This window comes from Pisolithus orientalis (genome assembly GCF_024613125.1).
Source record: "Pisolithus orientalis strain OTSU chromosome Unknown F5J12scaffold_42, whole genome shotgun sequence".
Classification (NCBI taxonomy): Eukaryota; Fungi; Basidiomycota; class Agaricomycetes; order Boletales; family Pisolithaceae; genus Pisolithus; species Pisolithus orientalis.
Genome location: NW_026260823.1, coordinates 334,999 through 358,744, shown reverse-complemented (window position 1 = coordinate 358,744; position 23,746 = coordinate 334,999). Strand labels below are relative to the sequence as shown.

The following is a 23,746-nucleotide window of genomic DNA, read 5'->3' as shown; positions in this document are numbered from 1 at the left end:
AGTTACACAGGAGTGGATGGATGACTAAGCAGGTGTGCTGACAAAGCACAGATGATACTTCAGATAATGAATGAAGGTAGATAGACCCTTATTGGAGCCTCAACTACCTAGGATGATGAATGGGGATGGTTAATCTCTTCCAAATGAGCCTCAACTGTCAGTGATGAGATATGCACTGAACTGACTTCTGGACTGCTTCTTGATTGCTTGTGGATTGCTTTTGTACTGCTTGTGGGTTGTAGCTAAGTACACAGGGGTTTATATACTGTGGGGGGAGTACAGCTTGTGACAAACAAGGCACAAACACTTAGTAAGTAATGAGTAAGGACTGAGTAATCATGATGAGTAAGCAAGAAATGAAAAGTAAGCAAGCAAAGAAGATTGGTAAGTATTGGCAATAAACAAGTCAAGGACAGTCAAAATATCACAGAATGAGTCAAATAAAGTCAGAAACTGAGTAAGTGCACTGATATCACATTAGGGGGTGGTGATGCAAGTCAGATCTTGGTGGAGACATCTCTAGATCCAAAGATGGCATGACAGATGGATGGTGTTTCCAGATAGGGAAGTATTAATTCCAGAATTGAAGGGCATGAGTCAGGCATCAAAGGGGCTAGGGTGTTGGGGGTCTGTAGGGCAATGGGAGCATAAGCAATCATGTCTCCCACTCTTTCATCCTCTCAGTGGAGTTAACAAAAGCTTCATGGACAGGGCTTTGATGGAGGAGGAGAAGGGGGGATGTCTTCTGCTGGATCTTGCAGTAAGAAGGCAAGATGCATGTCATACTCATCATGAATGTGATCAGGTAGGTGGGAGAACAGTAGACTATGCTGGAGCTGTTGCAATGCAGGAAGAATGATGGATGAGATTGGAATAAAGATGGTGCAGGGAGCAGGGAGGAACAATCCATATGCTTCATCAAATAGGGAGACCAAAACAACCACATAAGACCTTTCTAACTGAGTGACAGACCTGAGGTGACCACAGAATGTCCTTCTGGAAGTCATACTGACAAGGAGAACACACTGACCAAGCTGCATGGGATGAGACAGGGCTGACAACAATGGGATGAACCAGGAGGCTTCAGGATGGAAGCTGGTGGGAATGCCTGGCTGATATATGTAGCCACTGTCTCTGGCAAATGAGACAAGTGAGATGATCAATGAAGAGGCAGCCATGATGATGGACTTAGCAAAATGAGTGTCTGATGGATGGAGTGCTGTAGAAATGCATAGGGTGTGAGGAACCTTGCCAAATTTGGAAGGCAGAACTGTGTGGCTGAGCACTTTAAGTGAGTGTGAGAACAGAGTCAATATCTTTGGAAATGGTGGAGATATGATGAAAACTGGAATGCCATACATGGGTGCTAAAAACCTTTAACATGTGCTTAACTTGCTTCCTCTTTTCTCTTTAGCACTGATGACTCATTCTTGTGTGAATGATGACTGTTAACATCCAGCAGTCTTTCTATGCATGAGGCCTTTAGTCTTCATCTGCATGGCATGGACATTGCATGCAACTTGTCAATGAGTTAGGCAGAGTCAGCTGTAACCATGTCCACAACACCTTTGGTGTGTGACAATGTGAGCTTGAGACAACCCAAGTATAACCTTACAATTTTTTGAAGTGCATTAACAAGTATTTGCAAAGATGCACACAACCTGCTCTTATGCACAAGCAACAGCAACTAAACTGCCCATTGGAGGGGGTGACCCCCCTCCAGACCAAAATAATCATCAGAAAGAAAAAGGACCTCCTGAGGTCTGAAAGGATAAGAAAAAGAAACAGAAAGAGGATCCAACCTCAAGGATCACAGTGCAGGGTGCTAATCAAGAAGTGGGTGCTATGTGGCCTGAAAACAAAGCACCCATACCCAGAGAGTTCCAAGTGTCAGTAACAATGGAAGAAAGTACTGAGAGAGGTACAAGGGAAGTGAGTCTGGCAGAGGTATTCATCAAAGTCACAAGTCCATTGACTCCTCAACTATCTGAATTAGAGAACTCATGGGTGATGCATAACCCAAACAATCCTCAGGATATTGAGAATCTGTTAAGTTGAGTGTACATTGAAGGCAAGATGCCCTCAATGAGAGAACTCAACAAGGACATTCCCCTTGATCCTCAGGGTAGCCTTAGCAGCTATGAATGAATTTCTGGAAAATATCCAGCAGCAATGGAGGGACTATGGGTATGGACCTGAAAGCTTCCATAACCATGGGATAGACCCAGGTGAGCATCACACCAATATGATAGAGCATATCAGATGAGCCCTTGCAATTGAGAACCTTGAGGAGAAAACTAGTAGGGCTAGCAGCCCAGACACTAGGACAGCAACAAAGAGGGAAGAGGTAACTCCTCCTGCTCTGCAGGATAGACCTGCCTCAAGAGAAATTTATAAAAATGAACAAGAACATTGTTCAACACAGGGGTATTTAACCCCAGGAAGGCTACCAACAGGGCGAAGCTTTAGTGCCCCAGTCAGAAGTAGAAGCAACAGGAGTGGTCTTGCTCCTAGCATGCCAAATCAACTGGCATATCTGTCTGGGAAAAACTCAGACATCATTCACCATATGTATGGAACTAGAAGAGGAACAGCTATCCTCCATCAGATGGCATGAGACCATGCTATTGTGGCAAGGAATGCAGTCAGAGGTGGACCTCCAGAAGATGGAGGACCCCCTGATGATGGTGGAGATAGTGATGGGGAGGATTGGAATCCCCCATGAAGGAGTGAAAGCCATGGACATCCCTATCTGGGAAGAGGGAATGAACTGCCAAGAGACAGCCCCCCTGAAGGAAGGAATCATGGGGGAGGCCCACCAGGAGGTGGTTTCCCTGGAGGAGATCTCCCCTCTGATGATGAAGATGACAATCTTTATGGTCATGGAGGCCACAGGGGAGGCCCCACAAGAGGTCAGGGAAACTGACCTAATTACTTAAAGGGATTCACCCTGGGAAATACAAGATATATCAACTTCATGCTAAAACAGGTATGCTCAGCATATCTGGGAGCAAGTGGGCCATCCCACAGGACAATTGGGACCTGAGGTTAAAGCCATGGGTGTCCCAAAGCCAGGAAAATATAAAGGCCAGGACAACCTCAAGGAGTTTGACAACTGGCTAGGACAGCTGCTCAAGTACTTCCATATGTTCAAGTGACAGGCCCAGACTGCAATGCAGACAGGGTACTGTACACCTACACATACTTGGAGGGGTTGGCCTCCCAATGGTATGACCAGGAGGTTGAATCCCCTAATAGGCCAATTAGGGACTGGTCCTTCAAGGACCTGATCTGTGGACTCTTCAAATGATTTATCCACAAAGCATCTGCACTAGATATGAACATGAGAAAGGGACTCTTGCATTCTACAACAACCTAAAACATCATGCACACTGAATGGTGCAACCTCCAGATGATTATTCATTCTGAACAAAGTTCTTGCATGGATTACCACATACAATAATCAAAAGCATATTTGATGCTTACAGGATTTCCACTGAGCACTTGACAATTGAGGAGATCCTCAAAGAAGTGTGCCACATGGAAACAGCACAAAAAGCCATAAATATGCATATGAGATTGAGCCACATCAGCTCTGGAGGGAAATCCTTCCAAGGATGAAGTGGTTCATACTCACATGGGAAGAAGGGCAATCATAACCCTTCAACAAATGAGAACTTTAAGTACATAAAGAAAGGGGACACCCTTTATTGACAAAAGACAAATCCCCCCTCAAAAGGGAATAAATTCATAAAGAGGGATGGCTTGGACCATCAATCTCATCAGAAAGAGCAGAATTGCTCATATGATGAGGGGAAGCAACCCCAGAAATTCCTAACAGGTATCACTGGCTACAATTGCAACAGAGAAGGCCACATGATGCCAAGTTGTCCTCTTCCTCACAAGGATAAGAGCAAAGCTATGGCTAAGCCATGGCTATATGCAGTCAACATCCAAGAGGACACAGAGCATGAACATGCATGCATAGATGACAAAGTAGAGGTAATACCGAACAACCCTTGATGACAATGAGGTAGTACAGGTGTGTGGGAAATACAGATGGTTGCCCCTGAAAATACAGAGTCAGCAGGACCCAACAAACTTATCAATACCTTTGAGACATACTCAGAGGTAGATGAGGAAGATGAGCCAGTGGCATATTTTGGTGCAATGGACCCTGAAGATGAACCTCTTGAGGAAGAAGTGGTCTATTGTGCATCAATACATGCAGAAGTTCTGGAAGGGCAGATGCCCTCTGAGGGTGATGCCCCAATGCAAGAGGATGATCCTCTGATACAAGAAGACAGTCCTGGTAATAATGTTCCATGAACTGAGCATGGAATGACTGGATCTATCCCTGACATGTACAAGATACTGAGTGATGGGATTGGTTGGACCTATATGGAGCTGTACATGAGTTTGCATGTGACAAGTGTAGCCACCATGTGGATCACATAGCTGAGGGGCTACTAAACAGTAATCCATCTCTAGTCAGGGTTCTTGCAAATACAGTGACTTCCAAAATTGATTCAATGTTTGCACATTTTGGGTTGTTTGTTGAATTGATCAGGAACAAAGACAAATAAGACCAAAGTGTAAGTTAATGACATAAACCATTTGCACAGGGCCATCCATCAAAAAAAAGATTATGTAATTTGAATTAGTATCAATGGCAATATACTTGATTTAAATTGCCATGTCATTGAATCAATTTTGTAACTATGTATTGGATCCATCAGAATCCAACCAATATCACATAAAACAGTTTCAAAAATCATCAAAGATGGTTGCTATGGTTATTGTACCTTAGCAACCATTTCAGTCCAAGCTATCTAACCACTGTCTATGTTGTCAATGCTTCCTAACTATACTATGCACCCCATCTCCTCTGCTCAGAAGGCAAACATCATTTCTCTGGCCTATAATGGTCATTCTACTTGCACTATTGCCTCCAGGCTGGGTATCAGCCAGCCTACAGTCTCCAGGGTGCTCAAGAACCTTCTTCCTGATCAACAAGCACCTTCTTCTTGATGTCCTGCTAAGCTTTCATCCACCTCTCAGCATGCTATTATTACACAAATCACCACAGGCAAGGCCACCAATGCTGTTGAGGTTACAAAGAACATCAATTCCATAATCTCCAATCCAGTCTCCTCACAAACAGTCAGAAGGGTCCTCAGAAACCATTCATTCAAGGCTGTAACAAAGAAGAAAAAACCACTCCTTTCCATAACTCACAGGAAGAAGTGATTAGCCTTTGCTCTGAAATACAAAGAATGGACTGTGGAGGACTGGAGAAGGGTTATCTGGTCAGATGAGACCAAAATCAATAGGATTGGGTCAGATGGGAAGGTTTGGGTGTGGAAACAGGATGCTTATTGAGAGAGAGATACAGGGAACAGTCAAGCATGGAGGAGGAAACATTATGGTATGGGGATGTATGGGCTGGGAAGGTGTTGGCCACCTTGCAGAGATTGAGGGGAGGATGGATGCCAACCAATATGTGGACATTTTGGAGAGCCAGTTGCTTCCTAGCTTGGGAGATTCTGGAATTCCTTTGAAGGATGTTATCTTTCAACAGGACAATGACCCAAAACATACCTCCAAAAAGGCCAAGAAGTGGTTGGAGGACAACAATATCAATGCCCTAGACTGGCCTCCACAGTCTCCAGATATGAACCCCATTGAACACCTCTGGAATCACATCAAACAGGAGCTCAACAAGTATTCAACACAGCCAAAGGGAGTTTGGGAGGTTTGGGAGAGAGTGGCAGTGGTGTGGAATAATATAGACCCAGGGGTGTGTCAGAATTTAATTGAAAGTATGCCTAGAAGGGTCCAAGCAGTGATAAAAGCCAGGGGAGGTCATACAAAGTATTAAAATTATCTGTTTCTATATCTCTGATACACACTTCCAAAATTGATTCAATGACATGGCAATTTAAATTGAATATACCTTTATGGATACTAATTCAAATTACATAATTCTTTTTTTGATGGATAGTCCTGTGCAAATGGCTTATGTCATCAACTTACACTTTGGTCTTATTTGTCTTTGTTCTTGATAAATTCAACAAGCAACCCAAAATGTGGAAACATTGAATCAATTTTGGAAGTCACTGTAACAAGAATCATGCTTGATGGGAATATGAAAGGGGCAGGGAGGATGGAAGGTGTGCTCCAATGGAGACACCAAATCTTAGTGCCTGGTGCACTAGGGTGGCCCTTCACCTACTAGTGTATCACCTCCAGTGTATGGAAGGACATTGAAGGGATGCCCTTCAAGAGATATCAATAGCATGTGAAGACATGCATTGTGTGGCTCAACCCCAATTAACATTGGATGAACCCTTGGGGAATGCTATGATCGATCTACAGCTGCAGAGCATCACAACCCCTAATGTCTGAATATATCTGGACACAGTGGTAATCAAAACACCATGGGGAATGGAGTGGATAAATAGAGATGAGATGATCGAGTACTTGCCTACCTCCTGAGAAGAGGACAATACAGTAAGAAGTGCATCACTTAGGATAAGTGAGGACAAGATGGATCTAGACCCCCATCAAGCAGAACAACCTGAAGTCACAGGTGGAACCTGGACTTGGTCACCAGCTTACAGAGCAACTCACTCCAAGCATTGTCCCAAATGCCAACAATGCAGGGAACACATTGACAAGGCTGCAGCTGAGGAGAATACCTCACTCACCATCACACTGCAGTTCCCTATGCAACTTGCATTCTGCAAGTACAATAGGGGCTGGGAAGACTGTGACCATGCCCAAATGGAGGGGCATGGCCTGAACATTGATTGCATTCAGTGTGCAATATGTGTGATGGCTAGTCGCATCAGGTCCCTCAAAGCACAATGGGTACAAGCATTGTGTGATATCCAATGCTTGTGCACAGCTGCACAGAACAGGAATGATATTCCTGGGGAGCTGTATGATCAGCTCCATACAACTGAATGTTGCATAAGTTGTCCTAACTCAAATAATAACAAAGTCAGGATATAACCTGACAATATGGTGGTGGAAACACCACACAGAGATATAATCATCAAAGGACACCACATCCACAATAACCCACATATGGCTGCAATGGATTTGAAACCAATAGCAAAGCCACTGACATGCACCTCTTGGTATGCAATGCATACTAAGCAGGAAGCAGGAACCTGCCCATGAATCACACCAGAATTGTGCATGTGTGTAATGGTAGATACCATCATAAATGACTGTAATGCCTACATGATGATTGACACTGGAATCACTGGAAACTTTGTGAGCCCAGCTTTCACCAAGGTCATGAAGATGAAAGTGTTTCCACTTGTATGCTGCAATTGGGCTGCATAGGTAGCTGATCAAAAATTACACATGGAGGACTCTCCATGATAAAGATGGCCACCACCAGACTGACTGTTATTTCAATGTGGCTAATATCAATTGCTATGACTGTATTCTAGGAATCTTGTTCCTTAGGCAGCATAAAGCAGTGCTCAACTTCGCTGAAAAGTTGATGACAATCACAGGCAAGAAGGTCCTCATGCTCATGGAGCCTGAGGTCGCCAGAGAGGGGCACCCATGCCCCCCTAATGCCACCACCTCCTCAAGCAAATGACTTGCAAGGCTGTCACAGCCTCATGAGGGCTTGCTGGGGGAGGGCAGTTAGAGTCAAAAAGTGAGGCCATACTTGCAGTAATAAAACCAATACAAAAAAGAGTGTTGGAGGATAAAGAGATACCTCACCTAAGGGAGCAATGGTTCAAAAAGTTTAGATGAAGGTTCAAAGGTGTCAAACCAAAATTACCTCCATTATGGGAGGTAAACCACAGGATTCCCCTGATTGACAAGGACAAGCAGTACTCATACCATTTGCCTTGTTGTGCTGATGTGTTGAAGCAACAGTTGTTGGATAAAATCCATCAGTACACAGATGCAGAGTGGTGGGTGCTGAAAAGCATCCCACAAGCTGCACCTATGCTGTATATACCAAAGAAGAATGGCAAACTATGAACAGTCATTGACTGTTGTAAAAGAAATGAAAACATGATAAGGGATGTAACTCCCTTTGCTGATCAGGACCAGATCAGGATGGACAATATGAGAGCAAAGCATTGCTCGAAGATCAACTTGTCAAATGCATATGAACAGGTACATGTTGAGCCTGAAGACATCTGGAAGACAGCCTTCTCAATGATTTATGGCACCTTTATAAGCCCATGCCCCTGTGACATTTCAACACTTTATGACTGTGATCTTCAGAGATCACATAGGACATTTTGTATACACCTACCTTGACAATATATCCACCTACAGCAATACACTGGAGGAGCATGAGCAGCACCTCCAGATAGTGTTTGAAACACTATGTCAGGCTGACTTCTTCCTTGAAAGAGAGAAGTGCAAATTATATGCTGAGAAACTCAACTGCCCTGAGCACATAATAGACACCAAGGGAGTGCATGCAGATAGAGACAAGATGTCTCAAATTAGGAACTGGAGAGTACCTAAGTCACTCAATGAGGTTCAATGGTTTGTTGGTCTTGTAGAATACCTGGCACAATTTATGCCAGATATATCAGTGTACATGATGCCATTAACTGGGATACAAAGAAATGGACATCCATTCCTGTGGAGGGAAATCCCCAACTGATGCTTCCAGATGATTAAGGACCTGACCTGCAAGTACCCAGTATTGTGGCCAATAGACCCAAGGAGGGAAGAGCCAATATGGCTCATCTGCAATGCATCACTCTATGGAGTAGGTGCACTGTACAGGAAAGGACCCAAATGGAAGACCTGCCAACCAGCAGGCTTCATGTCAAAAAAGCTGAGTGATGCTCAACAAAACTATAGGACCTTTGAGCAAGAGACCCTCATGATAATCAAAGCTTTACTAAAATGGGAGGATAAACTCCTTGGGTTTAAGTTCACAATAGTGACAGACCATGAGGCACTGGGATACCTCAAGACCCAATGAAAACTGTTGAGCTGACAGGTCTGGTGGATAGATTATATGACATGCTTTGATGCAAACATAGTATATGCCAAAGGTTCTGAGAACCAAGTGGCAGATTGCCTATCCCATTACTACAAGGAAGGAGGAGACATCTCCGATGAGAGCATTGAGTGGGCAAATGCCAACATGAGATGAAGAGGGAGATGACCTCCCTCAGGACAGATGGCAAGAGCTGAGACTATCAGCAATGGAAGATCAGGGAGGAACTCTTTGTAAGAGTAACTGGCTAAAGGAAAAATGGGAGAACCGCATCCTGGAGGCTCAGGAGATGGCCTTGGATACAGAAAGGAATGATGAGGAAACCCCTCTCACAATTGCAGAGGAGGATCCATTGATATTTGAATCTGCTGAGGCCTCATGAACCTCACCAATAAGCTACAGAGATGCACCAGAATTCCTGGATGCCATCCATAAGGGATACATCCACTCAAAGCCACAGAAATGTGAAATGGCCCAATGCTACACTTTGTAATGATCATAACAAAGCTATAAATCACTAGTAGAGTTGTTGGCCAGATCTGCCCATTTGCATTTCTGCCACTTTGAGGGGCTGCTGCTGCTAGGCACATGGTGCCAATATATTGGGGCCCCCATGCCACACCTGAATTTTAGTAGTCATAGCCCCACTGCAAAGTGAGCAATGAAATGTTTTCAATATGTTTTGGAAATCTCCACTATTTTATTTGTGCTGTTTGGGGTTTTCCCACACATCTGGGATGTGTAATTGGCTTCCTGTTCACTCAATTCTTAATGGACCACCCTGAAACCCTGTACATAGGTGGAGGTAGACATGGGGAATGCAGCCAATGTATTAAATTTGACATCCACCCAGTGAGGGAGACATGGTGTGATGGTTTCTGGCATTTTTCATTTCTGTTATCACTCATCAACTAGAAGGGTTGATTGGTTGACTTTCGGGCATGGTGTAGATACTCTATAGGCCAGCCCACCCACCAAAGTACAGACCAATACATGGAGGAGTGAATGTGTGGTGACATGATTAATGTTGTAGCATAGCCACAATATGGTGAAGCATGCACTCAGGGGCAGCTTAGTCACATGTGAGGTTTATAGTGTTGAAAACGAAGTGACTACAGTCACTAGAGGATAGGGCCATCAGGGACAGCAGGAACCTTGTTTACAGGCATGTCATTGAATCCCATAATTTACAGCTAGCAATCAATATTTGTACCAGTCTAACATTTCCATTGCAGTGCTGTCAGAGGTCACACCCCTTTCCCACCACATCAGCATCGCCACCCACACTCTAAACACACCCTGTCTGCTGTCCTCACCTCAACTCCATCCCCCCATTATATGCAAACAAATCTTTGACAATGTGCTATTATTCCTCAGAGCTTTTGGTGGCCATCTTCTAAGTTTCCTCACTTTCAATGAAATGCTGATCAGAGAGAAGATCCCTTCAGATAATGAGTGGATGCACAGCAATGTCAGTATTGGGTACTCACATGTCATTGTTGAACATGAATGAGTAGCCATCCAGAAAGGCAGGATATGTGCTGCATACATACCCACCCAGTAACCACATGACATTGATGACCCCCAAGCACTTGAGGATGTCAGTGGGCTTCACAACATTGTGACAGAGATCAGATGTTTGAAGCCATAGACAGCCACCATCAGTCAAATTGCAGGGCATTCACAAGTGTACAGAAAAAACAACACTATTCTATGTGTGCAACATCAGACTTGGGACCCAGCAGAACCAGCACTGGTCTGATCACCTGACTCAGACTGGGACTGGCTTTCCTCTTCCTCCCTCAGCCCTGCCAGCTCTTCATCAAGCCCCTCAATGTCCCTGTCCTCCTTGTCTGTGGTGTCCTGGTCTGAAGGCACATCTGGCACCAAGAACTCAGAGTGCTCTTCAGCATAGGTTTCATAGGACTGGGAAAACTGGTAAAAATTCCTTAAAACCTCTTCTTGGGCCATTGCTAGGCTGGCCACATTGTCAGCCATGTGCTCCACTGCCTTGATCAGGCACTCCATCTGATCACTGGTGACAGGACTGGCCCTTGTCTCTTCACCAGTCACCTTACTTGCACCAGCCTTCTTTGATGGCCCCACAAGCACTTCAACCTCATTGTCCCCAGCACCCCCAATCACCTTGGTCAACAGTTTCCATGACCTCTTTTTCTTCTCACCAGTGTGTGGGGACATCATGTCAGCCTTCCTCTTGCCCTTGTCAACAGTCAGGCTGGCCCCCTGACTGGTCTCACCTTTGACCAGCCACTGGCAATGCTCCTTCAACTCATTGCACTAGTTACAGGCCAGCTGCCACTTCTTGCTGTTGGTGGAACACACACAGACCATGTTGGTCAGGTTGCAATGAAGACACCTGCAAGAGAGCACATTAACAAACCTGTTGAAACCAAATAGACAACTTAGCAAGGCTTCATCACCTCAATGTTTGACCCAGCCCTGGTCAACCCACCTACCAGGGCCTCTGCCTGCCATCTCTCCTCTGCCTTTCTGGCCTCTTTAGCCCTGCATGTGGCCTCTACCATCTGTGCCTCAGCCTCTGCATGTGCCTTTTCTTCCTCAAGCTGGGCCTGCTCTTGTTTCTCTGCCTCCAACCAGGCATCTTCTTGTGCTTTTGCCTTGCACCTCTTGCACTGGGCCAACTTACCCTGGATTGCCTGGTTATTGTCATTGATGCCCACTTGCAGCTCCTCACTCATCTCCTAGGTCAGGTTGAGCAACAGGTCTTGATCACATGGCATTCTGGACTGGCAAATAGACATGTTGAAGTGGGGAACCAAACCTGAGATGGACCAGTCTTAAGTCCACTGGTTTTCAAGGTCAGACACAAAATTTTCATTCTCAGCATTGTCCTCATTGGAGCCTCATGGGCTTGGCTCCTCCTGGTAAATCCTTTGTTCATAGTTTTGCTTGATAATATTCTTTGTAACATTACTTACCAATCAGTTTACCAACCATCACTATACCAGCACAAACTGGTCTCTGGTGCTACATTACACTTACTTTACCTTTAGTATTTAAGCTGTAGGATAATCTGTTTTAGCCTCAGTCTGAAATCAACCTAGTCTCATGTTAACCTGGTCTCCTCTGTCTTCTGCCTCTCAACCAGACTATGGCCCATTCCAGGGAATAGTGCTGCACCTTCAGTTGCTAAGTCCAATAGTCCAATCCTCTAGTATCTCATCTCCCCCCTGACCCCTGACTGGACTCCAGACCAGCTTTGGACCAGTGACAAACTGGACTTAACACAGTCCATCAAAACCTGTTGGCTAATATGCATTGGATTTGAAATAACACTACTGAATTCCTACCTCCACTTGCCAACAGTGTTCCAGAGTTCAACACTGCTAGACAGAGGATTGCATCCTGGTGCCCTCACAAGCAGCACCCAAGTGTGTACTTCATTGGCAACTTGAGAATAGAGCTGAATATCATCAAGTAAATTGTTCATTGGTAAGGCAAAGTTGTTAACAATGTAAATACATCATATCTGTTATTGTCTAACAACTAATTTGCATAATGCTGTAAAGGCATAACCTGAGCATTGCTAATGTGACAATTTTATTATTATTGTGCCCACATGACAGTGCCTACCATGGCTAATAGAGGTGTGTTTCCTCCTGACTATGACCATTACAACATTGCCTATTATTTCAGTTGCTTGTGAGGTTTAATTGTGAGAAGAATGCCTGATCTGATTTTAACAAGGTGAACAAAAAGCTCAACTTGAAATTGAATTTACATAATGAAGTGGCACAACTAAATTACTACCATAACTACAATTAAAAGTAGATGCCTGTAATGACAATGGAGGTGCATTTGCCTGGCTGTGCTGGAGACTGATCAGGTCTTTACTTTTGAGTGATTACCTCCAGACCCATTCTGTTCACCTTACTTGGGCAATTATTGGCAATAGGCCCATACCTCTGCATGCATGTATGCAAGCATGTCTGTGATATTGACTTTTTTCCCATATGGCAATGTGCCTGCATGTCAAGTTTGGGCCTACTCTGACCAATTCTGATGCTAGACAAGGTCTGGGGAGAGGTATGGAAGCAAGTCCAACACAGAAGGAAGGAACTCTGACTAGCAGAGGATTGGCAAGAATGAAGTCTGCCAAGACAGAGGTGGAGCAGAGTGAGGGTGTCAGGTTTAGCTCATGTGCTACCCCCTTGCACAATCTCAGCCCTCATATTTCAGAGGTAGAGAACAGACAGACAGTCAGAGGTAACTCCAACAGACAGAAGGTGGAGAGAGAGGGAGTAGGAACTAAGTTGATATTCATACTGAAGAACAGCAGAGTATGATACATGCTTTTATACTACTATGGAGGTACACTAATTGGAATCAGAACTGACATACAGAGACTTGTAAAATTTCAAGTAAAACTTTCTAGACAACAAATGAAGGGAAGACAGAGAACATATGATGGGTAACATAGAACAACCAAAAGAGGAAACAGTCCAGGTGCTGGACCATGCAGTGTGCAGGCTGTGGAGTACCTGACTGCATGCTGTCAAGGAAAAATCCAAGGGGAGGTCATGTGACCCCTCAGGGAATGGCCTGCATGGTCCAATGGTAGACCAGTACAAGTCCAACAACAGTCAGAGCAGAGAAGGTTTGTAAATGACAGAGGGTGGGCAGAGTTGGTGTGGAGCAAGAGAATGACCAGTGGAGGAGGGTGCAGAGTTAGTGGGGACTTAAGATAAATGCACAGTTGTGACACTGCATTTGACTGCCCTGTTTTTGTCTGCTTTTGTTTGCCTAGTGCTGACCTCATTTGTTCCCTCTAACCTCATCCCAGATGTGCACTACATGTTGCTGTACTCCATTGTCATGTCCACTGATCCCTGACCATGGATACTTTTGTTCCATGCAACTTTTTATTGTCTTTCCTTTTTTTTTGTTAGGGACTCATGGCACTGATCACCTCCAATTTAACCTTCTATGTCTCCAGTTGCACTGCAATTACTAACTCTAACCCATTTTCAATGCCACTCATTAGCCAGAGGGATTAGATCTTGAAAATATTGCAAGACCTCAAAATCCAGCCTCAATTCAGATGGGTCATTAAGGAATGTGAACTTGGCACATCTGGTGATTTCAAGATCTTTGGCCACCTTTTCACTCCACAAGCCAAGAAGTGTCTTTTCATGGCTGATATCTTGATGCTTGTGGCCAAGTGGCCCATCATAATGGATGAGGATCCAGATGAAAATGTAGAACAGGGATTCAATATCATCTGCAAATGTATGGTGTATAGTAGTAGGGTGATTGATGAATATGTGGGTGAGAGAGGCACTTTTCTGGATCAATGGGACATTAGTCTGTCCACTTTTAGTGATGGCTTCCTTGAGTTGGCAAAGGATATTCACTGAAAGGAAGGGGACTGTCCCCTTTGTGTACTATCAGCTTTGAGTTCCAAAATGTTTTGCATAGTACTTACTGTGCCACCCAAGTCATATTCCCCCTGTAACATGACCCATACAGCAAATTCCCAGTCAAGGAGAAAGCCATGCAACCCATTTGCAAAGTCCTCAATCATTGTATTGTTGATGCTACAATCTTGATGGAGGACACCCCTCTCGAGAGCCTGCTGTTGGACTGTTAAAGCAATTAGTATTGATTTTACAAGTGGAAGAGGATATGTACTTCATAAAATATCTCAGATACATGAAACAAGTTCCTTTTTTGTCTTGAACATTACCATTGGCCTTGCACACAGCTTCATAGCCAATCACACATGAGTTCTCCAAGACTTCATGCACAATCACCACTTCTCATCATGATATCGTTCAGTTCTATCAACAATGCCTGGCTCAATTTCAATGACCCAGTAGTGTTGCAACTTGGGAACTCTGTCAATGTCCTGGACCAGCTTCATCATGTTGACTTTGTGCAGGGCTGTCCTCTGCTCCAACTCCTCCACCCAATAATCCTTGATGACATAGTATTCCCCATTGTAGCGTGCAAGGTAACAAACAGTACCCCTTCCTAGAAAGCCTGTGCTTGAGAGTAATACATTGAACACCCCATAGAAGGCCTTGTTTACTTGGATCCTCCCAATTTCTGGGATGTGTTTGGGTGATGTGGGAGTTGGGAGTGAGCTTGCACTGGGGAAGATGCCTGACTCCAAGTGAGGAGAAGGCATTGCAGGAGAGGGGAAAGGGGAGAGAGGTATCGCAAGTGCTGTGCATTTGCAGCTGTGTGCAGGATGGGGGGATATCTCTATGGTTGAATTGAAGCCAAGAGTTGAGTGGGAGCTGAATGCAACAGCACATACAATGTATATGAAGACTTCTGTGTCAGTGTGGATATTGATAGAGGGTGAGATTGCACCACCAGAGTGGTTGTAAAAGTGAAGTCAAAGAAGTTCGCTATCAGTAATTGATAATCCAAGGACATAGTGCCTCCAGGGCTGGTTGACAAGGGTTAGATATGCCTTACTGTCCATCGTCTTCCCAAGGCAGGATGCTGGCTTGAAAGACTCCTTTGAGTACTTGGTGATGACTTTGGGACTTAAGCACATAATCTTGTTGAGGGATACTGGGGTGTTATCGACAAGGATGAGGTCAGGCTATTGGGAATAACCTGTAGAACCTCACAAGCTGGTTCTGCTCTAGTCCACCATCCATTGATGCTGGGGTTTGCTGGATAGACTGGGCATCATGGATTTGGCAGTGGTTCCAATAGCATTGAGAAACAGAGCAACTTGCTTTTCAAAGCAGAGCTTTTCCGATTCTACTGGCAGCTCTGAGGCAAGTGGCCTGGGTTGCTTGGGAGGTGAATCAGAGCCTGGGGGTGGATGAAGCTCCCAGTTCCAGCACTTTCTATCATCATCATATAGGCTGACCAGGCTGTCCTCTGACAAGCCACCCTGGTTGAAGGAGGTGGAATAGCTATGGACACATGTGGGAATTGTTTTCAGAGGGACAATCAGGGACCTGGGAGCTATGGAGGTAAATGTATCTCTGAAGGACTTGAAGATAATATTTGTAACATAACCAAGGCTCTGAGGAGAGCTAACTTGTATCCATAGTTCACAGATGATGGCGCCCTCAAGTTCTGAAGCAGTGAACTTGTCCATAACATGAATCATGCAGCCATGTTTGGGCAGGGGGAGAGAACCAATCAGCTTGTAGGTACCATCTATTGTTCAATATCTGTTTTTGTTCGAGTCTTTGGACATTTCTGAGGGTTGTTGACAAGTAGGGTCACATATTTGAAAATGGTGCCACCACTCAAAATACTGATGCATTTCAACATTAACATGTAATAAGCTCTGGTATATGGTAAGGTAACATCTAGATGGTCAGGCAGGCCAATTCCATGTTACATGATTATCACTTCAGTGCAAATCAGGACATTGTTCAGATCACTACAGAGTGTATTTCTCATATACTACCCAATCACATCCCATTCAGTGAACATAGTCACTCATGTCCATTTATAACCTCAATCACACACACCTTCATGCTGGATCGAGCATTGCCTGGGTGGCAAAGGACTGCCCCATAAGCCTCATGATGGTGGGTTCTCTTCCTGAAAAAGTCCCTCTAGCAGTGCTGAGGTCAAAGCAGAGACAACTGGTGTCTTAGCTGAGATGTATGGAATATTGGAGTCATCCACTCACACAGTAAGTTCTTTTTTTCCTTCCTAATAACCACTCATTGATAGGTTTTCAATCTGCAGCATGAATCAAAGAGTCAGCTGAATCATGAGGCACTTCTCCTTCTTGACATAGTGTGTGCACAATGCAAAGTCTTTTGTGCAGAACAAGCTCTGGCCACATGCATTGCCCACAAATACGAATTGATGGCCAAGTTGTACAAGTACAAGGCAGGCAGCAGCAAGGCAAGAGTCCATGAAAAAGATATGGAGGTTGGCTCATTATGTGTAGCAATGAAAAAATGCAGACTGGGGGAGCCTATTTTCGATGTTAGCGTTTTGGCTGGTGAGCTGCAGCCATCTCTCGAGTCTGATGCTATGCTATGCTTGCTCTTTTCTTTTGGGCCACTATTTTACTTATACCGAATCTTGATAGGCACAGTTATTGAGCATGCTGGTAGTCAAATACTCACCATTCATCTAGACTAGTACTATCCATTACTTTCCTGTACTTATTGAAAAATGCTGTATGTTATGTCTGTGTATTGTTGCCTTCATGCATAGGAACAAAGTTAGATCTACCAAGTTCCCTACTACAGTGGGAATCTAGGTTGCTGTATTAGCTAGGTGTGTCTGTTCCCTTGTATGCTAGGTAGCTATTGGTCTTTGGATTGCTGGTATCACTGGTGTGGCTTACTCAGGTGCTATGAGTTGCTTGGATGCTGGCCACTACTTTGGGCAAGTCTGGTGTAGTCTACTCTGGCACTATGAGTTGCTAGGATGCTTGACATTGCTTCAGACTAATATGGAATTGTGCAAATACTATGGGCAGCTATGAGTTACTAACACATTTTTGTGTTTTGCTGATGCTGTAACACATTTGATCCATCACATACATTGCATCTTCTAACCTAGCCAGGCAGCCTAACTTCAGTAATGTAAATGATGCTCACTTGCCAGGGCCCACTAGTACATACCACTATGAGTACTACTCCAATACCTAGCTAGCAATTGAATGTAGTTATTAACACTGCTAATGAATGCCAAGCAGAGTAAGATTCAGTATGAGTGACCCTTGTGTGACTGACATGACATTTTTGTGACTGCCAGCTGCACTGTGAGGGATAGTATAAACCCTATTGACAACTTTTGTTCTGATATAAGGCTGATTAGAACAATTAGAAAAACTGCTGTTTTCCTGATGTGGGATTCAATGGTCTGACCCAAATGGTCACCAATTTTCTCATGTTGCTTCACACCACAATGTACCAAGATTTGAAAGGCATGACAACAAGTGTACCACTGCCTATCTATCAGTGTTCTGCCAGTCAATGAACACAGGTCATGATCAGTGACTGTGAATCATGGGAAAGTCAGTGAATGTCAGTAAGGTATCCTCACTCATGACAACTGTCCATCATCATTCAATCCTTAGACACTTGGAGATAGTAATCATTGGTATGTCATACTGTATTTGAACCTTACAAGCCAAAGCAAATGGTAAAACAATCCCATAACAAGGTAAATCGAAATAGAGTGATAACTCGTAAATGGAAACTGACAAGTCATAAATGCCAGAGCGAGTGTTCATCAAACTGCGGTCGCACCGCTTGCCGTTCTATTGTGATCTGGGAGAGTGCCCGTGTGTCTCTGTGGTGCTACGATCCTGAAAAACAGCGCCATTCAAATTGCAGACACTTAACATACAACTACAAAACTTACGACTTGTTGACGATACTTTCCGAGCCGGTGTAGATAAGAAGGTCATAGACCAACCCTCCAACTTGCATACCAAGAATGGGGGCGAGAATGGGGCACCAGAGCCAGTACTGGTTCCGGAATGTGAACACTACAGACAAAGTCAGTGCCTCCCCGATAGGAACCATTCCACAAATCACGAACCATCTTTTCCATAACCGACCATAGCAGTCAAGAGCCGAGGACCAAAGTCACGCGCCGGGTTGATGGCGAAGCCAGTCTCCATACCCAACGCGAGACCGATACCAAGAATAGCAGTAAAGACTGTGAGTGTGACGAGCCAGACAGAGACTGGGCCATTCCTCTTGTCCGTGGCAGCCAAAATAGCGATTATAAGCATAGCAGATGCCAAAAACTGCCAACGATGTTACAGCGCAGCCATTCCAAATCCGGGCAATTTGTCCCTACCTCTGAGAAAAAGCAGGACACCGAAGTCATGTAGTCAGCCTATTACACTTGCATCAGTTTAGTTTCTGGGGGAATTCGGAGCAGTACGTACCGCGTAGGTTGCGAAAAGGTCGCCCGTCCCCGAGATGGTGCGAACATCAGACCCCCCCTCGTAAGCATTAATAGCATGGTAGTAGTTGGCGTAGATGATTCCACCGCCACAAAGGGCACCAAGCAGTTGGGCAAGGATATAATAGGGAACTTTTCTCCATGGGAAGTCACGGAGGGAGGCAAGGGCGAGGGTTACCTGGCCAGAGGTCAACTGAAGGCAACATGAACAGAGTGTATAAAAACATACCGCTGGGTTAAGGTGACCCCCGGATACTCCACCAGAAACCAAAACACCCAAAGCTACACCTACGCAGAGTTAGTGCAGCTGAAAACATGGCGCGAATTCCCCACTTACCGACAGCCCAACCGAAGTTAAGAGAAAGGTACTCCTTACAAATCAGTTCTGTCAGGGCATGCTGGGAGTTCTGAAGGGAATTCACTCACCCCCTTAGCGGTGGCAGAAACTGCTGTATTTGACGACAGGACGACTTGGCAATTACCACCGCAGCCAAAGATAATAAGGATCATAGTACCAAGGAACTCTGCAGCGGGCTCCCGTATATATTCCCTGAGAATAAAGTGGTCTCATACATGAGAGGAAGATGATGGGGGCGGCGCAAACCTGATCCTTGACCATCCGTTCGGGTATTTAGGGCTGTCGGTCAAACCTGCAGGAATCACCCCAATGACGGCCGTCTCGTTTATTGGTCGAATGCTCGTCGTCTCGGAGTGGCGCTGGGAGAGCTTCTGAGACATGCTGACAAGGAGCGCCGGACCGGAAGTGGGCTCTGCAGTTGAAGGACTGAAGCGACACCTTTGATTGTGGCTTTTTTATGTGGAGCCGGGAATCATGGAACTTGACGGTGGAGCTGGTAATAACTTGTGGCAGTGGAAACTTTATGAAACAGACGCTGGGACGTATGTGTGCCGTCAATTTTGAATTCGGAATGACCTTGAGTCCGCTGGTCGAAGAGTCCTAAAATGGCTGCTCGCGCCCGATTAGTCCGGGCCCCGGAATACGACGAATCAGTGCAGGCTCAGTAGTAACTTACAGACGGGTGTGAGAAACGGCTTTTTGATAATTGTATGTTGGACAAGTATGAAGGGGAAAGTAACTGGCCATACAGATTGTCTGATGGCAGTCCATGAGAATGGCTCTCGCTGTTAGCAAAACGATCCATTCAGACCACATACCGACAACATGTCGAGTTATGACATTGAGCCTAATGGAAAACAAGCACTTCCGACCTGACGCACGGAATTAAATCTAGAATAGCAAGCTTCTTCCCCCCAAGAACGGCGAACGACATCCTCGACGGAGAAATGGGTGATTCGGAAAGGTGGAAAGCAGATCTGTAATGAATGTAATCCAGTTCGGTACCGACAGTTGCCAAGGAATTGATCGCATGTAGACATGATGCATGATCATATTGCCGCAAGGTGTAAACGGACCCCCGGCCTACAGTGGCACATGCGACAAGTAGGCACGGTATCATTATCAGTGGAAACACGAAAGGGCGTTTGAAGGGATCCGAAGTACTGATATTATCATTCTCGACGTCTCCAGTAGCTTTGCCTGAAACATCGAAGGTCGCGCCCGTAAGGTGATGCAACATTGGGAAACCACACCTCAAAGGGAAGCACAAGACATGTGGCATACATTCGCACCAAATAACAGACCGCCAAGCGAAGTAGGGCTTACTGTAATTGTCAGAGTGCATGGTGACGTCTTTTAAACTGTAAAGGGATGACTGGGAACTCGACACTGTTCGATATGTGCCCGGACGTACTTTTTACCGACTTGCAATGTCCCATTCCAAGCGTCGAACCACCGTTCAACAACCGATGACTTACGTGGTTCGCAGGGCAACTTCTGGAGGCTTCTGCGCCCATATTTTGGTATCGGCCCACGATAAGGCGAACACGAAGAACCGTGGTTGAGGTAGAGGCGGCCCGATTGCAGTACAACGTGAAGCCTCGGATGCGAAGAGAGTTGGGTATTGCAAGAGCTCTCATTCCAGATCATTTCGCGGCATGCAACACGTTTGATACGCGCCTAATATGTAACGTCATGAAGTACGAGTCAAGTCCAGCAGCATCAGCAAGCTACTGGGAATGGATTGTGCAGATGGCAGTAAACGTAAGACATGGCGGAAGGCTTCGGTGAGTGAAGTCACCGTCATAGGTTCGCAAAACCAAGGATCCGAAGTAATTACTTGACCTAGAACTGTACACTCAGTTTCAGACGTAGGGTGCGACGACCTCGGCGGTGTACATGCACCAGTACGACACTATGGCCCTAGCTGAAAAAAGAGTCGGCATGACTGTCTTGACGGAATGTCTCGCAGCTGTGCTCTGCGTTTCCATACCTTGGAGAATGAGTACGAAGCCGGCTGCACTTGAAGATGTGCTCTCCCAAGGGCCAAGCACGGTATTCATCATGATTTGGCATGGATATGTACCATGGTAGCCACTTCATGCACGGAGGCATTTGGAACTTGGGGAACAAACAGAAGGTGATCTTCCTACCTTGCTTTTTTTCTGTGCTAATACACACATACACCGACGTACACCACCTTCCCTCCGACATACATGCCCCATTGGCTCCGTACCCTCTCGCCTTCTACAGGCTGATCCGCCGCTGAAAATCCCCGAAACAATTTCATGACACACTTTACCATGCAGGTATCGACACACTATTCTCCATCGAGGGCGTCACATCAATGGCACCTATAGCTGCTAGATAGTATATCTGACAGCCCAGGTGCCTGTTGGATGCTCCACGATCGGATAGGTGGTACGTTGCCGGGTTGGACTTTCAAGTATCGGAAACGAGTTGACAAGGGAACCTACGAACCACTCTTACCCCCCCTCGTCCTAACCATTCCTAGTTTCCATGACGAAGACGTGGCACTCGTTCTTGCATGGTCCTTTACTGAAGGATGTGCCGTCTAGTTTTTCGGTCCCGTTAAGTTGTGGGCAGGTGCTGGATCCTTGTCTGTTATAATGCTGGACATGCGTACCTCTATCCGCACCATTCCACGAAGCTCACATCGGAGAATACTAGCGACAGCTGCTGCCAAGTTGCCGGTCGTGAGACTAATGATGTGTCCTCGATCATTTCAACATCCGCCATCCGTCAGTCACCTGGACATTCGGAGGGGGTCGTATTGCATTTGCGGATCCGTACAACTTTGGTTGACCTTACAACCCAGAACTAATCGTAGAACAATGCCCTAACAAGGAAGCGAACAAGACAACCTACAAAGAGAGATAACTCGTAAATGGAATGATAAGTCGTAAAGCTCATAGCAACATCCAGTCAGCGTTATTCAAACTGCGGTTGCACCGCTTGCCGTCCTATCTGGAAAAGTGTCAGTGTGGCTCTGTGGTGCCACGATCCTGAGAAACAGCGTCACCCAGATTTCAGACACTTTACATACGGCTACAAAACTTACGGCTTGTTGACGATACTTTCCGAGCCGGTGTAGACAAGAAGGTCGTACACCAACCCTCCAACTTGCATACCAAGAATGGGGCCGAGAATAGGGCACCAGAGCCAGTACTGGTTCCTGAACGTGAACACTACAGAGAAAATCAGTGCCTCTCCGATAAAAACCATTCCACAAATCACGAACCATCTTTTCCATAACCGACCATCGCAGTCAAGAGCCGAGGACCAAAGTCACGCGCCGGGTTGATGGCGAAGCCAGTCTCCATACCAAGCGCGAGACCGATACCTAGGACGGCCGTAAAGACTGTGAGCGGGACGACCCAGACACCAATAGGGCCATTCCTCTTGTCCGTGGCAGCCAAAATAGCGATTATAAGCATGGAAGATGCCAAAAACTGTTAACGATCATCATGGCGCAGCCATTCAAACGCAGGCGACTGTTCTTTACCTCTGAGAAAAAGGAGGACGCTGAGGTCATGTAGTCAGCCTAGTATACTTGCATGAGTTTAAATTTCTAGGAGTTCGGAGCGACACATACTGCATAAGTTCCGAAAAGGCCGCCCGTCCCTGAGATGGTGCGAACATCTGGCCCACCCTCGTAAGCATTAATAGCATGGTAGTAGTTCGCGTAGATGATTCCACCGCCGCAAAGGGCACCAAGCAGTTGAGCAAGGATGTAATAGGGAACTTTTCCCCATGGGAAGTCGCGGAGGGAGGCGAGGGCGAGGGTTACCTGGCCAGAGGTCAACTGAAGGCAACATGAACAGAGTGTAAAAACATACCGCAGGGTTAATGTGACCCCCAGATACTCCACCAGAAACCAAAACGCCCAAGGCAAGACCTTTACGTGGAGTTAGTGTGGCCGACCACAGGATATGAAGTCTCCCTTACCAACAGCCCAACCAAAGTTGAGCGAAAGGAACTCCTGTATATCATCTCTGTCAAATCAAGTTGTGAGTTTATGAAGAGAAATCACTCACCCCCTTGGCGCTGGCAGTAACCGCCGTGCTTGAAGACAGGACGACTTGACAATTACCACCGCAACCAAAGATAACAAGGATCATAGTACCAAGGAATTCTGCAGCAGGTTCCCGGATATATTCCCTGAGAGTAAAATGGTCTCATGCACGAGAGGACGTCGGGGAGGCACAAACCTGATCTTTGACCATGCGTTCGGGTATTTTGGGCTGTCGGTCAAACCTGCGGAAACCACCCCCATGGTGGCAGTCTCATTTGTTGCCCGAATGTACGTGCTCGACGTATCGGAGCGAGTTTGGGAGGGCTTCTGAGACATACTAACGAGAACCGCCGATGGAAGTGGGCTCTGCAATCTAAGCACTTGGGAGAGGCGTTGAGTTGTGGCCTTTTTATATGTGATCAAGAATCACAAAACTTGACTATGGACA

The 23,746-nt window shown here is 45.6% G+C and overlaps 7 protein-coding genes across 7 annotated transcripts; 3 read left to right on the top strand and 4 right to left on the bottom strand.

Moving 5' to 3' along the window:
* Positions 1-2,573: 2,573 nt before the first annotated feature.
* F5J12DRAFT_785807 (uncharacterized protein) lies at positions 2,574-3,621 on the top strand (the record flags this gene model as incomplete). Its single annotated transcript, XM_051743296.1, has 3 exons — positions 2,574-2,912; positions 3,000-3,136; positions 3,489-3,621. The coding sequence occupies 3 exons, from the start codon at positions 2,574-2,576 to the stop codon at positions 3,619-3,621; spliced, it is 609 nt and encodes a 202-aa protein (XP_051596195.1).
* A 300-nt stretch (positions 3,622-3,921) lies between these two features.
* On the top strand, positions 3,922-4,329 carry F5J12DRAFT_785806 (uncharacterized protein; the record flags this gene model as incomplete). Its single annotated transcript, XM_051743295.1, has 2 exons — positions 3,922-4,002; positions 4,060-4,329. 2 exons carry the CDS (start codon positions 3,922-3,924, stop codon positions 4,327-4,329), a joined length of 351 nt encoding a protein of 116 aa, XP_051596194.1.
* A 10,463-nt stretch (positions 4,330-14,792) lies between these two features.
* Positions 14,793-15,173, bottom strand: F5J12DRAFT_785805 (uncharacterized protein; the record flags this gene model as incomplete). Its single annotated transcript, XM_051743294.1, has 1 exon — positions 14,793-15,173. The coding sequence occupies one exon, from the start codon at positions 15,171-15,173 to the stop codon at positions 14,793-14,795; it is 381 nt and encodes a 126-aa protein (XP_051596193.1).
* Positions 15,174-16,625: 1,452 nt separating this feature from the next.
* On the top strand, positions 16,626-17,119 carry F5J12DRAFT_785804 (uncharacterized protein; the record flags this gene model as incomplete). The annotated part of the gene is made up of 3 exons (XM_051743293.1): positions 16,626-16,658; positions 16,700-16,976; positions 17,067-17,119. The coding sequence occupies 3 exons, from the start codon at positions 16,626-16,628 to the stop codon at positions 17,117-17,119; spliced, it is 363 nt and encodes a 120-aa protein (XP_051596192.1).
* Positions 17,120-18,068: 949 nt separating this feature from the next.
* On the bottom strand, positions 18,069-19,811 carry F5J12DRAFT_415385 (major intrinsic protein superfamily membrane channel protein). Its single transcript, XM_051739316.1, has 9 exons — positions 19,509-19,811; positions 19,331-19,454; positions 19,242-19,275; positions 19,134-19,192; positions 18,888-19,082; positions 18,797-18,835; positions 18,533-18,743; positions 18,353-18,479; positions 18,069-18,296 (listed from the first exon to the last, which is right to left on the bottom strand). Exons 1-9 carry the CDS (start codon positions 19,640-19,642, stop codon positions 18,221-18,223), a joined length of 999 nt encoding a protein of 332 aa, XP_051596191.1. The 5' UTR covers positions 19,643-19,811; the 3' UTR covers positions 18,069-18,220.
* A 185-nt stretch (positions 19,812-19,996) lies between these two features.
* On the bottom strand, positions 19,997-21,044 carry F5J12DRAFT_857331 (uncharacterized protein). Its single transcript, XM_051746733.1, has 2 exons — positions 20,677-21,044; positions 19,997-20,623 (listed from the first exon to the last, which is right to left on the bottom strand). The coding sequence occupies exons 1-2, from the start codon at positions 20,910-20,912 to the stop codon at positions 20,110-20,112; spliced, it is 750 nt and encodes a 249-aa protein (XP_051596190.1). The 5' UTR covers positions 20,913-21,044; the 3' UTR covers positions 19,997-20,109.
* Positions 21,045-22,218: 1,174 nt separating this feature from the next.
* F5J12DRAFT_896735 (major intrinsic protein superfamily membrane channel protein) lies at positions 22,219-23,634 on the bottom strand (the record flags this gene model as incomplete). Its single annotated transcript, XM_051747970.1, has 9 exons — positions 22,219-22,288; positions 22,345-22,471; positions 22,525-22,735; positions 22,789-22,827; positions 22,879-23,073; positions 23,123-23,181; positions 23,232-23,265; positions 23,321-23,444; positions 23,495-23,634. 9 exons carry the CDS (start codon positions 23,632-23,634, stop codon positions 22,219-22,221), a joined length of 999 nt encoding a protein of 332 aa, XP_051596189.1.
* Positions 23,635-23,746: the final 112 nt, after the last annotated feature.

Bases quoted from the DNA above. Each gene is read 5' to 3' on its own strand.
- F5J12DRAFT_415385 (XM_051739316.1), bottom strand. From the start codon at position 19,642: ATGTCTCAGAAGCTCTCCCAGCGCCACTCCGAGACGACGAGCATTCGA. The intron at 19,193-19,241 runs GTAAGTGGGGAA...AACTCTGCGTAG, and splicing joins TAACTTCGGTTGGGCTGTCG to GTGTAGCTTTGGGTGTTTTG. The intron at 18,480-18,532 runs GTTCGTGATTTG...CTTTGTCTGTAG, and splicing joins GGTCGGTTATGGAAAAGATG to TGTTCACATTCCGGAACCAG.
- F5J12DRAFT_857331 (XM_051746733.1), bottom strand. From the start codon at position 20,912: ATGATCTGGAATGAGAGCTCTTGCAATACCCAACTCTCTTCGCATCCG. The intron at 20,624-20,676 runs GTACGTCCGGGC...ATCCCTTTACAG, and splicing joins ACATTGCAAGTCGGTAAAAA to TTTAAAAGACGTCACCATGC.